This window comes from Apteryx rowi, unplaced genomic scaffold, assembly GCF_003343035.1.
Source record: "Apteryx rowi isolate R43461 unplaced genomic scaffold, aptRow1 scaffold_650, whole genome shotgun sequence".
NCBI lineage: Eukaryota > Metazoa > Chordata > Aves > Apterygiformes > Apterygidae > Apteryx > Apteryx rowi.
The window spans coordinates 288,219-304,663 of NW_020450928.1; the positions used below are offsets into that span (position 1 = coordinate 288,219).

The window sequence follows — 16,445 nt, forward strand, 5'->3', positions numbered from 1 at the left end:
CTTCAGCTAAGAAAGCTGATTAACATGAGTAAAAGGATTAAGATGAAGGTCTGAAATGAGAGAGGGAACAATTACTCACTGCCTCTCACAATATAAGAGGTATGGAGGGTGAAATGAAATTTCCATGGTGGCAAAATTTACCATGGTGGTTTTAAAAAAAAAAAAAAAAAAAAAAAAAAGCTAAAGAAATAATTTCTTGAACAATACATTTTAGCCACTGAATCTTAACAGGTCAAAAGTGTAATTGTATTTTTAAAGTACTTTAGACACAGTCACTGAAGCAAAATCCACCAAGAGCTGCTAAACTGAAAGATGTTGATTGAATATGTGGTCTGGGATATGTAGACCTTAGATTGGTGTTGTCCTGCAGGGTTCTTCAGCAGAAAGACTGGCCTAGTCCTGTAAAACCTTCTTCAGATATGATGGACATAAAGCAGAGAGGGAAGCGCAAAACCAGAAATGCAACAAATGCAAGTTTGGGGATGGGGGAGCAAAGCAAGGCAGGAAAAACAGACCCATCTTGATGCTGCGGGTAGGTCAGCTTGGGCAGAGGGCTCTGAGAGGATTCTGTGTCTGCAGCATTGGGTAAGGAGTTTATAAATGGAAAAAGTGGAGGGAGAAAGGCAGCCAGACCTTCTGTGTGTGGTTGTGGAGGCATTAGAAGAGGGTCCACAGCTTGACACACTCAATATAAATATGTTCTGGAGTCTCCTTTCTCCCAGGGAAGATGCACAGACTTTGCCAAGAGTACACTTGTGCCCGCTTTTCCTTCAGAAATTCCTAACTAATGGCACCAGCCAGCCATGGAATTACAGTGGGATGGGCACTAGCCTGCTGGGGTTCCTTAATCTTTTGGTAATAGCAGGTCCTACCACACTGGATCTCTGAGGTTTCAATGGTGAGGGAAGATATTTCCATGGTGCGATTCAGACAYTTCCCATTTGGATGTTCTGTCTGAACAGAATAATATATTTAGAGACTTAAGAGAGAGCTGTGATTTCATGATTTCTGGAGGAAGCAGTAGGACTTGTTGGGTGAACTACATGAGGTTCATCTCATCCTCATGGCTCTACTGGGAGGTCTCTGGTGACAAGCATTAGGGACAAACTGCACTGTATCACATGGGTCTCCACCTGCAATGGAAAGGACTCTGCAGAAACAACCTGCCCGTGGTGGAGTCTAACAAACCTGTTTGTTGAAAAGAGCAATTAGGTCATAGGAGAAGACCAATAACTTCAAGAGGCCTTGGCAAGAGAAAGAAGCTCTTTATATGGAAACACTGACTCAACCAGAGCCATTGTAGTGAGGGAGGCTGGGAGGAACATGCATGCTCCATGGCACAGTACCGGCTGGCCCTCACACCACAGCAAAGGTGCTGGTGAGATCCCACAGCCTGTCAGGTGTGCAGGCCTTCAGGCCGGGAAAACAGCTAAGAAAGCACAAGGATCCCCAAGGACTGAGGAAAGCAGACACCTGCTGTGTCCATGCTAGCTGTGTGTCCCTGTTGGCCCGTGTCAAAGACACAGTGGTTGGGTAGGAAGGACTTTGGTCTGACCCAGTATATGGTTTCATGGAGTCAGATTTTGAGAAACGGTCTGCAGTGTGACTGATCAGCAGAGACCTGTTTCTTGTTTGATGCGTGGAAAAAATGCGTGGGTTGCCCCAGTGTGAACAGACTGGTAAGGGTACAAGTGCAGCCTTGCCCAAACGTCCATGGTAGCTTGTTGTTTTGCGTGGCTGGTGTGTGTGTGTGTGTCTGTCTGTCTGTCTCACTGCAGATCTGTGAGATAGGACATCTGCATCTGTGTTGCTGTTCCTTGCTGTTCCCTTCTGAAGTATAGAAGTAGATGGTTCACAGTTTCTCTTGGGTTGAAATGGCAGGTATAGAAACCGTGTTTAAGTTTTTCCTAAGCAGTTCTCCCTCTGCCCTGGGTCAAGAATTAAGCCTTAAGGTAGCTCAGGAGACTTGTCTGTTTAGGAAAACAATAAGTTTTGGTTTGTATCTATTGAAAAGTAAAAAGATTATCTACACAACTATGAGGAATATATTTTTTTCTATTTTGATACAAAAGTCAGCTCTGAGGAAATGGGTAGATTTGCTGATTAATGCAGATTTTTTTTCCCATCGATAACGTGTTCGCCTCTTAAAAAGCATGGTTAGCTGACGTATAAAATATACTGAAATACTGTGTTATTTTTATATAAAATCTGGGATTAACAGTAGATCCAATTATTAAACTTGAGAGGATTTTTAAATGCATGTTTTTAGTTTGTAAAATAATATTTAATTCCACCAAACATTTAGTATGTGTTATTTCATTGTAGGAAAAGGATAACATTATAGGTGACTTGACAACTCACCATGTAAATCGGAAATCTCAGATTAAGCAATCGCAAGAAAAGGTCTTGACTCAGGAATCAGACGTGATCAATAACTCTGAAAAGCAGGAAGATTTGAAAAAGCATTGCCAGGAAAAGTTGAAAATCCACCAAACTCCCGATTCTCCGAAACACAATTTGATCATAGGTTATAAAGACACTCCGAGAGACTTCCAGGATTTAATTGGGGATATGGCTTCATGGGAGTCACCTGAGATTGTGAGAAGGCAGGATACAAGCATGGAACTTCAACCAGCGCTTCACTTGACTCCCTTTTCAGAAGTGGATAGCACAGATTTTGAAATGGCGCACGCAAGGTCATCGATGCAAGAAGATACTTCTGGGTTGTTGGGATATCCAAATCTGTATGAGCACGGCACTGAGGAAGCAGCAGCGAGAGTAGATGTGAAATCTCTAGCTTTCTCTGAAAGCACCTATTCTGTTGATGGTGACCAAGATATAGAGAAGATTTTGGTAAGTGATATTTCATGTTTCATTTTATTCTATTTGAACAAGGCTGGCCTGTGCCCCTCCTAAATTATTGCTGGGCTGTTGGGTGTCGGTGTTAGACACCGAGAAGAGTAGGTACAGTGTCATTCTGGATGTGCAGTCATCTTCTGTTGGTTCTTCTCTATTAGCAGATAGTAGAGCAAACTCTGAGCTGTATTAAAACATTTTTTGCCTCTGCTTCTAGTAAGTGAAAACAGTCTTCCAAAAACTAAAACCGAACAATGAGCTGCTTACAGCACATCTTTGCACCCTGCATGTCCATAGGCTGCTGACGTAGTTTCTGTAAAAATCTGGGTATTGCTCAGATGTTCGTAGAAGGTCTGAGAGTACTCTGTAAATTGTGGTACTTCTGCAGTGAGGCTACAGGGAAATAATTGATAAATTTATGCTAATATTTCATGTGTTCGTAGCTGAATTAAAAACTGGAAGTTTTTTTTTCTTTTCTTTTTTTCCCCTTCCTTTTTATTTTAAGCCATGGTACTCAGTGTACTGTACCAGTTTGCCACATATGTGGTAGAGTGTTAGAAGATAAAATTGGAAAATAATTTTTTCTTTTTAATGGAAGTGTTCTATATACTCATGTCTATATCATTTGACAGGAAGATGAAGTCTGTACAGCTTTGCTTTTGAGAACCACAGGGGTTGGTTAGGGAGATCTTTTCTTTGTTATTAATAGCTTTACAGCATGCCTAGAGGCTCCACTGGTGTTACAGATTACTGTATGTGCCCTAAGGTGCTTTTAATAACAAAACTCAGCATGAAAAGTAGTGACCCATTTTCCGGACACAAAGGGAGGCAGAGACTCCTTAGCCGAAATATATGAAAAAGGCACCTCGAGTTTGACCAAAGCGGTGAGTTTGTGCTATGCTTCGTCGGCTCTAATCAGCCTGCTGCTGGAAAGGAGGGATCTCCTTTGCCCCTTTCCCTCATCTCCGTCCTGCCCCCTCCCCTGGGCCTGATCTGGCACTCGTGGAACTGAAGTTTGGCTCAGCTTGTGTCACTGTTTGGAGCTTTTCCACTTTTTTAGAGGAAGACTAATCAAGGAGGATTAAACTTTCATTCGTTCAGACTAGTTTGAATTGCTGGACAGCTGCATGATTGCTTGGTCCCCCAAAGGCGAAAGCAGCACGTGGCAGCTACAGGTCAGGAAGGGGTGCAGGATCTTCTCTTCTGATGGGACCTGGTAGCTGGATTGGATTAAGTGCATTGGGAAGCTGAACCTTTCATTAAACCAGAAAGTCAGGTCATGTCGACCTGCATGGTGCAGCTCCTCTTGGCCCCAGCCTAGTTAGAGCTGACGTGGCTAGCTCTGGGGCTGCAAGCTCTGATGCAGGCCCAGCATTTGGGCTAGTTTGGGTTGTCGGCTCACCTAGAGCTAATATGTCTCTTAACAAGGTGACGCGTTATGCAGAGCACCCTTCTGACAGAAATGGGAAACCTGGCCATCAGAAATTCACCTTTAGCATTATACCTACCGACCATCTGAAATAAACTGAAGTTTTAATATCGGATTGGTTGGATGCTAACTGAACAATGATTAAAATTGTATATCGAAAAACTTTACCATTATTGACTTGAAAATGAAAAATCTTCTGGATCCTGCAGTGCTAGCAAACATGTTCTGTAACTTCACTTTGACTTTTTAGGAGCCTCATCATGAGGGTTAAAACCACCACTATACCCCGGCAGACAGACCGTGAACAGATTTCAGCAGAGATTTTTTCATCTCTCCTTGATTAGAGCGTTTCATCATTTACTGTGCAACTTAAAATATCTTTTCATGTTACAAAAGATAGTTTTGTTCTTCTTACAAGTCATAAAATGTATGTAATATTCCTATTCCTTTCATTTTCCTACAACTCAAAAGTACCTGAACGTAATTCAAAGTGTTCCCCAGAAATGACACATCAGTTGAGACTTGAGCATAAAAATTTCTATTTCAAAGGAAAATTCTTAAGATTGTAATAAGCGAGGAAAAAAATGGCAGGAGAGCTCCAGTTTTGTTTCATCATGGTATTTGCTGTCTCTACCGCCGTGATCAAGTAGGCATTTGCTAAAATCTGCACCAGTGACAAGGTTGTTTTAAATGCAGAAAACTCTACAGCTGGATTCACAAAACTAATGCTAGAAACTATTTCCCAGCAGGTGAAAGAAGCTGATAATCTAACTTTAACCCCATCTGATTTGCAAGATGACATAAGATCAACAGCATCTGCCATAGAGGTGGCGAGTGATGGATATGGCAGCAGTAAGTTTAATTTTGTTTATTTGTCGGTTCTTGTCAGCTTATGATAACTTCAGTCTCAAAAATATCGTAACGCTTCCTCTTTCTTCCATTGTCTTTCACAGTCGATCTTTTATTGGAAACCTGTACTTTTGGCAGGTGACGCTTTGTTTAGAAAGACTTGTGTATTGATGTTAATGGAAGTCTGCTTTTAACTTTTCATCCTTACATACTGAAAAGGAGGCATAGAGTTTTAGTGAGTCCTGACTTAACTGCAACATTTTCTCTAGTGCTAAAGGCAATTTATTGCCTTTTTACTTGTTTGAGTTATTTGAGATCCCTCTTGGGTAAATCTCAGCCAACTAACTTGAGATGACCTTGCATTTATACTAGGTGAAGAAATCATGGTTATTTTTGCAAGTGGTTATACTAGTTTCAAGTTCTCTTCAGGTTCATAACATTTTGGAGGTGTCTTTTTCTTCAGATACCAGCTCCGGTTTGGCAGCTAAACTAAAACGGGAGCTAGAAACATCTGAACATCTAGATGCTAGTTTCTTGGCTTATCTGCAGTACCGGGGCATAGTTCCGGATTTTATGGAGTCAATGAGAGAAAAAGAAATACTTTCACCACAGCTGAAGGTAATACGTGATTAATATAAGCATACCAAGAAATTAAAACTGCAACAGCAGAAGTGAAATGCTAATGTAAAATGGGGTTAACTGCTGCATTTACGCTATAAATGGTTCTGTAATGATTTACACCTTGAGTTAATTATAGTTCTTGGGTCATTCTGCATCTCTCTTGTGACAAGTCAACGGACATTTATCCTGCTTTTACTTGGGGGAAGTGATCTACTGGTTTAGGGTTTTGTCTTGGAGGCCTTATGGAGAGCTGCCTCATAACTAGGCATAGATAGCTGACGTGGTGCTCCCCTGCCTATTTTTGTCATTCTGGTATGGTGGAAAGCTGCAGAAACATCATTGCGATGGGTGGAGGGATCTTGCAGAGTCAACTATTTCAAGGAGGACAAAGAATATGCACGGGACTGAGCAGATGTTTATTACTCCTGACAGTAAAGCAATCTCAAGAAAGTATATCCCTGGGACTCTTTGGTTTGGTGCTGCGGTTGAGCAAGCACTCAGACATGCCTGAAATTTCAGAGAGTGAAAGGGAGCAATTCAGTGCTCCAAATCATCTCATGAATGAGGCTGGGGAGAAGCCCGGAAAGGGGAGGAAGTGCAGTATGTAACAGGGGGCTCAGGTACAATAGGACTTGAAGAAACTTGAGAAGTAAGATAGAAGAAAGTCACTTCTGAGGGAGCAAATACTGCCTTCCACAATGTCTAAAGGACTCTCTCAGGCCATTTGTAAAAATGCAGGAAGACCTGAAAAGCCAGAGAATTATTTTTTTATTCAGTTTCTTTCCTGGATCATCAGTCTAGACCTAGTGACTGTAAGATCTGAGTGCATGCTCCGGTGTTGAATGTATAGCCAGAAGCACACTGAAGTGTTCAGTAACTCAAGTATCTTAGGTCATTCAATAAAGTGCAAAATAAGAATGTCAAGAGTTAAAGCAAATCACTTGGTATTGTTGTTGTTAAAGTGAGTAGCATTGAGAAGGAGCTCCACATCGAGGCTGGGATATTTTTGATGAGATGTACATAGAAAAGGACTTTAATTTCCTATGACCTTCCTCAGAATGAGACCGGGAAACATCTGCACATGATGTAATAGCTTGTGAACAGGGAATTTATTTAAAAGAGATTATTTTGCCTGACAATGTCAGAGGAAACAGTTTCCACTATGTAAATTATTAAGATTGATTATTTTGGGAGCTGTTATTTTTATGTAATCTGCTATAATAAGCCAAGGTTGTCTAAATACGTAATTCAGTTTTCTAGCCTCTGAGGATCATTCAGCATCACTGGGGTTTAGTAACATGACTTTAGACTTGATAGAATTTGGTTTATTGCCAGAAAAGTTAACTAAACAGTTCCAAAACAACAGAGGTAAAGTGCAGTCCTTTGGCATATTTGCATGTTGACTTGCACGGCAGTAAGATACGTTGGCGTAGGCTGCTGTTTGTACTTCAACGTCGTGTGTGATCACTGTATTCTTAAATATTGGGCTCACTTGTTAGGAAATAACATTCTCTGGTGACATATAGGCTTCGTTTATTAAGTGTGTCAAGTAGCAGGGCAGAACTGCATGCCTTTATCTAGATGACAGCCTAGGAAAGCCTTCTTGTTTTCATCGTCTAGCTATGCCATCCCACTCGTACACTGTCGAGATGTTGATGCCTGCCTCCTAACTTTGTGCATTGTTTTCTTCCTTCCTAGACGGTCCTGAAGATGGTATACGAGGAGAGCCGCAAAATATTGGCTTTGTCAGAACATCGCTTTGGTCTTAGGGATCAGAAAAGCGCTCATCAGACTGGAGCAGCTACGGAGGGATGGCAGATGGCAGGCATAGCCTTTCTGGATGCTATACAGTCACTGAGAGATTACCTTAGCAAGGTAGCAGATAGAGGAGACAAGGTATCACGACAGAGATGACTTGTACCCTTTAGAACATGGTTACCAGTTCTTTATTTTTATATAAGTATATAAAAACATACAAAATGTGTGTATGAGGAGCAGGGGATTCTTTCCTTTCCTTTTGGAGGTTTGAACAGTCCTCTCTGACGCCTTTTAATCTGCTTAAATTACCAAGTAGTTTTATGCAGTGATATGATATGAAAGACACTTTATAATTGCAGGCCATCTGAAAGGTATTGGTAGGCTGTATGTGGTTTGCAGGTTAGAGATTGATGCTACAGATGCCAGTAAGTACGCTTGTTTTCTACAGGAACATTCAGATACTACCACTGACTGGAGAGGAGAACTTCTCCAAGCAGTACAGAACGTGTTCGAGAAGGAGAGAAATGTGTTGCAGATTGACTTGAAGTCTCACATCTGCAATCCTGGGTCTGGAGATGAAGGTTCATTAGTGGAAAAACTGGAGCATATTATGAAACAACAAGTAAGAAAACCTCTTAAAGTGTTAGGCTCATAAATCTCTTCTATTCCACCATGTTTTATTTTAAGGGTGGATATGGGCATGATGCATGGATACTGCAATTATTTTACAGTTTTATCACTTCTGTTCCTAAAACTTACGTCTTATGCATTAATCCAGATTGTGTTGTATCAGTATGCTTTTATAATCTTTATTTTGGCACCATTTTTTCTCAGACTTCATGTGTATTGTGTTATAAAATTATATTTGGCAGCCAGAAGAAGTAGTGATCAGGAGGTTGTGCTAGTGAAAAGGAAACATTTGAAGAAGGGGAATGGGGAGGAAGAATTCCATCTGGAGCGCTGCAGACCACTCTTGCAAAGGGTGTATTTTGAGCTAACCTCGAATATATTTGGGATTGTTTCATGACAATATTTAGCTTTTAGCTGCAGGCCAGATGGTTTGTAATAACTATTACATGTAAACTATTATTAATAACTATCAGGCTATTTGGAAGCCAGTGAAGTGTTTTTGTGTTCCTTAACGTTAACATTTTGAATTCAAATGGGGCATAAACGTAGTCATTTGAAGTTGCCTTTCTATAAAACTTCTAATGCAAAGGGTTCTTTAGGGTTCATCCTTGTAGGAAAAAATGGGAATAGCTTTGTCGATTTAATGGCGCTTGGTTCATTTTCAGGAGGAACAGTGGCAGATGGTTGTAGAGCACCTTTTCTCCTCAGACAGGAATAGCTTGCTTTCTGAAATACAGGACCTTCAAGCTCAGCTACGCATGACACATCTTCAGAACCAGGAGAAGCTACAGCAGTTACAGGAAACTCTTACTAATGCAGAAGATCATGGGAGCAAACAGGAACACCAGCTTCGGAGGAAAGGTAGTAACTGTCAAGCTCGTGTCACCTGGCCTTCTTTATTAGTTCTTCCCTTTTTTACCTAAAAAGATAAAAGGCAAAATAAATTGTTTTGCAAAGAAACAAACGCTACACAATACTTCAATGCGCTCAGGTTTCCTAAGATTTTAACAGAGGAAGAAGCAGATCTTTTCTTCTTCTTTCTAATGTTGATGGTTAAGAAAATTCTACATGAAAGATGAATAAAAGCTTTAAAGTGACCCAGAGCAATATTGTTGAAGGGTGACTCTTTGTCAATAAATGTATACATGTAGAAAACCCAAGAAGGATGATCAGAAACCCTTGATGGTTTTCAGGGAATACTGCGTATATATGTTGGCTAGTAAATGGATGGTTTTGCTTCATGAGGCTTAGAATCCATTAGTAATGGGTTGTTTGCAGTGTATTACAGTTGCTCATTTAGTGTCATCCAGCTTTCATATCCTTCTCGCTTCGCCTGGCCCGCTAACAGCAAAGCTGTAGCGTGTATGTGCATCTTTCTGCTTATTCATATCATGTTTGAAAAGAAACTAATCCTGCAGACAGAGATGCTTTAATACAGCTAATTTATCTGCAGTTCGAAGCAGCATAACTGCTAACGTATTGTCAAGTGCTCTGTAATGCAAATGACTGTTAACATTTTCTTATCCCAGTTGAATTATTAGAATATAAGCTTCAGCAGGAAAAATCCATTGTAAGTGGCTTGCAGAGCACCCTGGCTGAGGAGCAGAAGAGAGCCTCCAAAACACGTGAACTCTTGACTCAAGAACAAGCTGCAGTATCAGCCCTGAAATTGGAGCTTTATGAAAGTAAGCAGGAGAACGAAAGGCTGCAAAACTCCCTGGAAGAGCTTCAGAGGGAAATAAACCAGTTCTGGTAAGAAGTAGGTGGTTTTGGTGGTGGGTGGGTTGTTTTTTGTTTGGGGCTTTTTGTTTGTTTGCTCCAAAATGTATTAACAGGTCTGAAAGAGCTTTATACTTGATGGATCCGCAAGTGGCTCGGAAGTCGAACGCACAAAGAGGAAAAGGAACCTCTGTCACTTTTCATGGATATGTTTGTTTTTCTTAATGATTTAAATTTATCTATTCTTCAATTCAAACTTACATAGTTACCATTTTTATAGCCTTGATTGAGCAGGTTGTGGAAAGGGCTGCTGGTTGTATGGGTATCATAAAAGTGAACAGACTAGAACACCTCTTAACTCTGGCCCTGCATCCTTGATGTACCCCACTGTTCTCTCGCACCTCTTCTCTTAGGCTTTTGCCTAAGAGAAAAAAACCCTGACCTTCTTTCTAAATAACAGAGGTCATCTTAGAGAACTGAGCCAATAGACCAACTCAAAAAAAAAGTAATCCAACATGACTTGCTCGCATTGCTAATGAAGGACGATCTGGTCCGAGTGCGGTGCGAAGTGTCATTTTGAATTTTGCAGTTCTGAATTGGAAAATAAAGAAAAAGATTTGACAGCTGCGCTTCAAGACCTGCAGAGTGAGCGGCTGAAGGAAGCGGAGCTGCGACATTTGTTTGAGGAACGACAGCTTCAGCATAAGAAAACAGAAGATGAAAAGACCAAGGCCTTGGAGGTAATTCCCTCCATCATCATGCTTCCAGTTCAGTTAACTTCATGAACTGAGGGAGGTGAACTAACAAAATGTTCTGGCAGTCTTTTCCCTATCCAGTGTTTTTTGTTCAGTCATCAGTTTTTTTGAAAAAATCACTTCTACCCTACTAGCATAGTGTTTTTTCATAGAATTAAAGCTTTCAGTTACCCTCCTTAATTGAACGTATAGAAATGAGCAAAAGTTGTATGTATTTTTTGGTATCTTCTTGGTGTTTCAGAACCTTACGTTTTCACATTCTTAGGGGTAGTGTTGCCTCTTACTGTGTAGGGAAAGTAATTGCACCCTTTATTCCAGAACAAATGTGCTATGAGGATGTGCTGCGTATGATCAACTGAGATTATAAAGAAAATCACTCAATGATACATTTATGTGGCAGAAAACAACTGGAACCTTTCTAATATAACATGTATTTTTGGAGGTTAACCAAACTTTCTTTTTTCCTCTGTTCCCTTTCTTCTGGGTTGAACAGAAAGCAGATGAACAGTTTTCTCCAATATTGTGGTAGTAATGACTCAATTCTTGTAGAAGATCTGTAAATGACTGTTAAAAAAAGATGTTCTAACATAAACCTTTAGTAAATTTAAACCAAAGCCAAACTGTATCAGATACCTTCAAAACAATCCTTGTTAGATGTCCTCAGTGGGGAAACACAATTTTGACTCCATTTCTTTCTTGGTCTGCCCTCTTATTTACATTATCTTTCTGATAGGTCTTTTTTATTTTTTTTCTCCTGCTTGGATGGTAGACCTGGGGCTAACATCTTCTATCTTATAAAAAGCGACTGCCCGTGCAGAGAAGGCAGAGACTGTCTTAGCCGAGGCAAAGAGAAATTGGACTGCCCCAGATTCGGTTCTGCAACAGATTAAACCATTCGCGGTCAGCGCTGCCGCAGTCCTGCGTTCCCAAATCCTCCCTTGGACCAGCACTGCAGAAAGCCGATGGTGCCAACATGTGCCAGATTTCTGCCACTTAGTGGTCTGAGCTGACTTTCTGCAGGATCAGACGAGAGCCGGTGCTGATCGGAGGGAGGGTGCAGTAACCCTCGCCAGGACTGCAGCAGTGTTAATTCTCATTTTCTGCAGCCGCTGTGGGACTGTCCCTTCGCTCGCTCGCTTGCCTTCTTCTGCAGAAAGGCTGGTGAGAACGTGTTAGCTGGCGTGACGGACCTGGGGATGGTTTATTATTGTCAGTCTATGCTGCGTTCTTTAAACAGATGGCTGTAAAACCCAGAGGTTTTACATCTACTCTTCCTGCTGAGATTTTTGGTTCTTTTTAAATCAGCACGGGTTATTTCTGCTTCCAATGTCACTTGTTAAGGTGACTGAGTGATGTAAAGAATGATTTCCCAATGAGGAACTTACCATTTGGGGGAAAAAAAAAAAAAAAAAAAGTACTGGAAGATATTTTAGGTGGTTTTTTTCTTTGGTTTGTTACTTATTATCATGATGGTAACAAGCATGCTCCTGACACTTGCAATTAGAAACTGGTCTGGTCTAGCAGGTATTTTCGAAGGTCATTCATTTTCCATTTAATTTAAACTTTTTCAATGCATTAACTATGCTGTTAACTCCTGAATTTCTTCCCGGGTAAGACAGAAGGTTGAAATATTGCTGAATGCTTGCGGGTCCTGCAACTGAGTCCTTGTGCTAGAATATTGCTTTGTGCTTCTCCCTTTCGAACAGGAGCTACAGGCTGCCTTGGAATTGCGGTCCGTGCAGAACAGTCAGCTGTCCGTGTCCTTGGAGCATGAGCAGACGGTAAGCGACAACCTCCGCAAGGAGCTTCAGATCGAACACTCCCGCTGCGAAGCTTTGCTGTCCCAAGAACAGAACAAACTGTCAGAGCTGCAGAAGAATCTGGATGCTGAGAAGAACCGTTCGCTGGAGCTCCTGAACTCCTTGAATCACGAACGCGTTTTGACGGAACAGTTGAGCATGAGAGCTAAAGAAGGTGCTGCCTGTCAGCACCGGGAGTCTCTGTTGGAGCAAGCCTTCGTTCGAGAGCTCCAGGCCCAGCTGGAGGAAGAGAGGTCCCGAACTATGGAGCTAGCTGCTATTATTGAGAAAACACACCAGAAGGCCATTCGTTCCAAGAGGCAGCTGGAGGCTGAGGTGCAGATGTGTTGCGAAGAAACGCAGAAGGAAAGGGAGAACAGTAACAAGTTGCGAGCTACTCTGGAGTCCCTTCAGAGTCAAAAGCAAGAGGTAATCCGTTCCTTGGAGGCACAGAGGGAAAGAGAGGCAAAGCTGAAAGCTGACTGGGAACGATTGCAGTCGCTCTTCAGGATAATGAAAGAACAAGATAAAAACAAGAAAGAGGAGCGAGAGAAAGAGCAAAGGCAGCAGCAACAAACGGAAGTGGAGAAACAGAAGGACTGGCAGAGAGATCAAGAGAGACTGGTGAGAATGCTTAGTCAAATCTCTCTCTAGATTGAAATAGCCACAAAATGGAAATCAGCCCTATGGATGGTGTTCTTAAATTGAAATATTTCCTTCCCTTAAACAAAGCGTTCTGAAAAATGCGTTAGACAAGCTGTTTTCCTGAATTTCTCTATACACAGCAGTTTTGGGGGATTTGTGTCTGGGGTCGTTGTTGATAAACACTGACTTATTTCCTTGCCCGTGCTAGGCAATGCCAGTTGCTAACAGATGGAGAAGACCCACTGTTGAATACGGCTTAAACGCAGTACGGAACCAAACAAGGTTTCATACCATTATGCTTGTTTTGAGATTGGTACTCTCACAAACCAGAATTAGGAGCCTATTTCCCCCATTTTGTTTCTCAGCTCCTTCACTTTTGCTAGAGGAGCAGGGGGGTCACAGGCTCTCTGGAGGCGTGTCGGTCACCAAGCCTGGAAATGGATGGAGAAGATACCCAATCCAGAATCATTAAAGGGCTTCCTGAAGGCACTAGAAGGCAATTCTATAATCTTCCATGGGTTTAAGGAGTACTGAGATGGGTATATTCATTGGGTATGATGCTTTTATTTGAAGCCTGCATATATAAATATGTATATATTTAAGTTGCAAGTCACGGCTTCTTATTCTCGTTCAAACAGCACAAATTGGAACTGCAACACCAGAGGGATGAACACAGAATTAAAGAGCTGCAGGAAATACTGGCATTATTAGAAGAAAGGGAAAGAAATCTTCCATCTCAAAGCTGTCAGCAAGACGCTTTGTGTGCTTTAAACAAAGATCGAAATGCCAAACAAACCACGACAAAAGAAACTGAAAAATTGCACTTGCAACAGCAGCAACAGCAGCAACAGCAGCTGGAGAAGATAAGACAGCAGTTGCTTTTTGTAGCTGTCCATCTGAACGAGTTCATATATAAAACTGTAGATAAGTGAGTAGTTATTGAAACACTGCTTATGAAATAGTAGCTCTGTTTCTATCTTGCTTATGAACCTGGGGGGGTCACAGCCGAAAGCCCCGTACTGAAGGGAATGAGCAGTAATATATCTCCTCCGCTGCTTACAAGATTTACCTTGTTTGAAATCATGGTCGCATGATGGTAGCAGTCTCCGTTTGAGAGGTTACTATCGTGCCGCTTTAGCCATTCCCGTCGGAAGCTACTGGGGTTGTGCATTAGTTAGGCTGATTGAAATGCTTGTGTGCCTGCTTTTCAGCCGGGTCTGTGAATGGCCCCGCTTACAAAGAACAACCAGAAAAAAGCCCTGAGAAAGAGTCGTGGTAGTTTGGTAACACCAAATTGAACAGAGAGCAGCCAAAATCTAGGTTATCGACACATCCACAGGATCAGGGTGGGAACCTCCATTGAGCATGGCAGGGGGAGCCTAGGGGATGGGAATCTCTGGCTAGGTAATAGTAACTTTTATTGCTAGAGTGAAATACTTGTGGTGGTTTGTTGCAGCCTGAAATACCGTGAAAGAATTTGAGAGAGTGGTGTAAAGCACAAAGTTCCGGTTAAATTCTTATGCAACATTATTTAGAAATTCTGCTCCTAAAAAATTAATAAAACTTGCCAATTTCTGTGTGCGTCCATAGTGCTGCGCGCTAAATAGTACGTAAAGACGGCCTCGGAAAGTAAAAAGGTCGTCCGGTAGGGGAAAGCAATCAAGTGTATGTTAAGTATAATATGAGATTACTAGAAATGACTCTAATACTGAAAAATTATTTCTGTTTCACAGAACAGTTAACGATTGGTCTGCGTCGAATGATGAAGCTGTAGCCTCTTTACTGCAGACACTGAAGGAACTAAAATCAAATTTATTGTCCCCGCCAGCACYTCCGGTAAGGAAATGGTATATATTTGTTGATTATCAGTAAGTTGTTCTGTATCCTTTGGGTTCCAGTACGTATGTGATGTGTTTTGGATTTTTTTGTTTTTGGGTTTATTTGGAAAACTTTAGAGAAAATTTTGTCTTGGCTTGGGGATGGAAAAAAAGACGGGAACTCCTGCATTCTTGCCATCTTTATATCAACTATATCGCAGAGTCTGCTTATGAAGGCATTTTTTTACCCTACCTCTGTGATATGAGGATATCAAACCCCGGGATGTGTTGCTTTCTGCTCTGTATGCGTCCAGAGACACTTGTTTTTCAGCAAATTGTCAAGTAACTTGCAAAAAGCACAATTGTGGTTTGTCGTCTCAAGAGGGGAGATTAGCAGTATTACAGATATTTTTATACGGTCTGGGGATTATCAAAGACTGAACTAAGGTCTACTGGTAGAAAGTATAACATAAAAACATAGCTTTTAAATTCCTTTTTATTCACCAGGTAACTTCTTCTCATTTATATCTTTTTCTCTCATATACATTTTAATTTACAGCTTTGTATTTAAGAAAGACATCCTCAAAATGCATTGCGGTTACCTTAGCCTTTTGGAATTTAGGGCTAGCTAACAGTCTTGGCTTGTTCTGGTCGATTCAGCCTCCCTTTACTCCCTCACCTGCTCTTTTCTCCTTTGAGAAAGATTTCTGAGAATTCAGTATATAGAGGAGTTTTTGTGATTTCACTTGTTCTCATGTGCTCTCTAAAACAAGTTTTATCTACAAAGAGCTGGTTAGGCACGGTGCAAACTCTCCTTTTGCCTACCTGCTCACAAAATACAGCAAATATTTTCCTTCCGTCGCCTGTGCAACCAGTTAGGTGATTGCCCAAGGGATCTCCTCCAGCTTGGAGGAGAGGGGTGTAGCCTCTCGCAAATAGGTGTTCGTGAAGTTACTTGAGTTAAGCCTTCTTCTAACAAGGCTTTCGAGTCTTCTGCGGTGGACATAATGCTCAGAGAGCTCATGGGCAGACGACCTTATCGCTCCCTTTAAATTGGACACAAGTTTTCTGACTTAGGTTTTGTTTCAGTTTAGCAAGAAAAAGAGTTTTCAGTACAACAGTCTAAAGACATACGGCTTTCTTTAGCTTAAAGACCAAAACTCTGCCTCGATATCCTTTCTTCTGTGGACCCAAAAACCATCCCTCTTGTCTCTGCTCTTTCCAGACTTTTATACCCTCGAGAGCCCCTTCATGTTTTAGGCTTCTGCCTGAATTTTTCCTTCCTCTAATGGTACTGAACCACGTGCTCAGGAGACTGCAGGAGTTCGTTGCTATTACCTTATTGGGTTGCGTTAAATACGTGGCTATTAGACAGGAAAAGTGACGGAAAAATCCATAGCAAAATGAGCATGAAGTAATCATATACCAATGGATGGAGTAGAAACCAAATAGATGGGTTGTGTAGTCCTTATTAGATATTGCAAGGTGTCTCTTACCACCTTCCTATTGAGCCTTCATAGCTCCAGGTCCGTAAAATTCCTGGCATGACGTAGCTGTAGTTTTTACT

At 41.4% G+C, this 16,445-nt stretch overlaps 1 protein-coding gene across 14 annotated transcripts in view; it reads left to right on the forward strand.

The window, feature by feature from the left end:
• Positions 1–16,445, forward strand: part of PCNT (pericentrin) — a 100,700-nt gene that overhangs the window by 71,850 nt on the left and 12,405 nt on the right. For 11 of the 14 annotated variants that reach the window (XM_026084796.1, XM_026084806.1, XM_026084798.1 and 8 more), the window contains 11 exons: positions 2,326–2,853; positions 5,032–5,137; positions 5,598–5,752; positions 7,454–7,651; positions 7,962–8,135; positions 8,809–9,004; positions 9,673–9,895; positions 10,452–10,602; positions 12,324–13,040; positions 13,700–13,989; positions 14,795–14,897. In XM_026084796.1, coding sequence (XP_025940581.1) covers positions 2,326–2,853; positions 5,032–5,137; positions 5,598–5,752; positions 7,454–7,651; positions 7,962–8,135; positions 8,809–9,004; positions 9,673–9,895; positions 10,452–10,602; positions 12,324–13,040; positions 13,700–13,989; positions 14,795–14,897 — 2,841 coding nt within the window. Of the gene's footprint in view, positions 1–2,325; positions 2,854–5,031; positions 5,138–5,597; positions 5,753–7,453; positions 7,652–7,961; positions 8,136–8,808; positions 9,005–9,672; positions 9,896–10,451; positions 10,603–11,386; positions 11,721–12,323; positions 13,041–13,699; positions 13,990–14,794; positions 14,898–16,445 lie in introns of those variants that run through there. The other 3 variants (XM_026084799.1, XM_026084797.1, XM_026084807.1) reach the window with 3 other exon arrangements.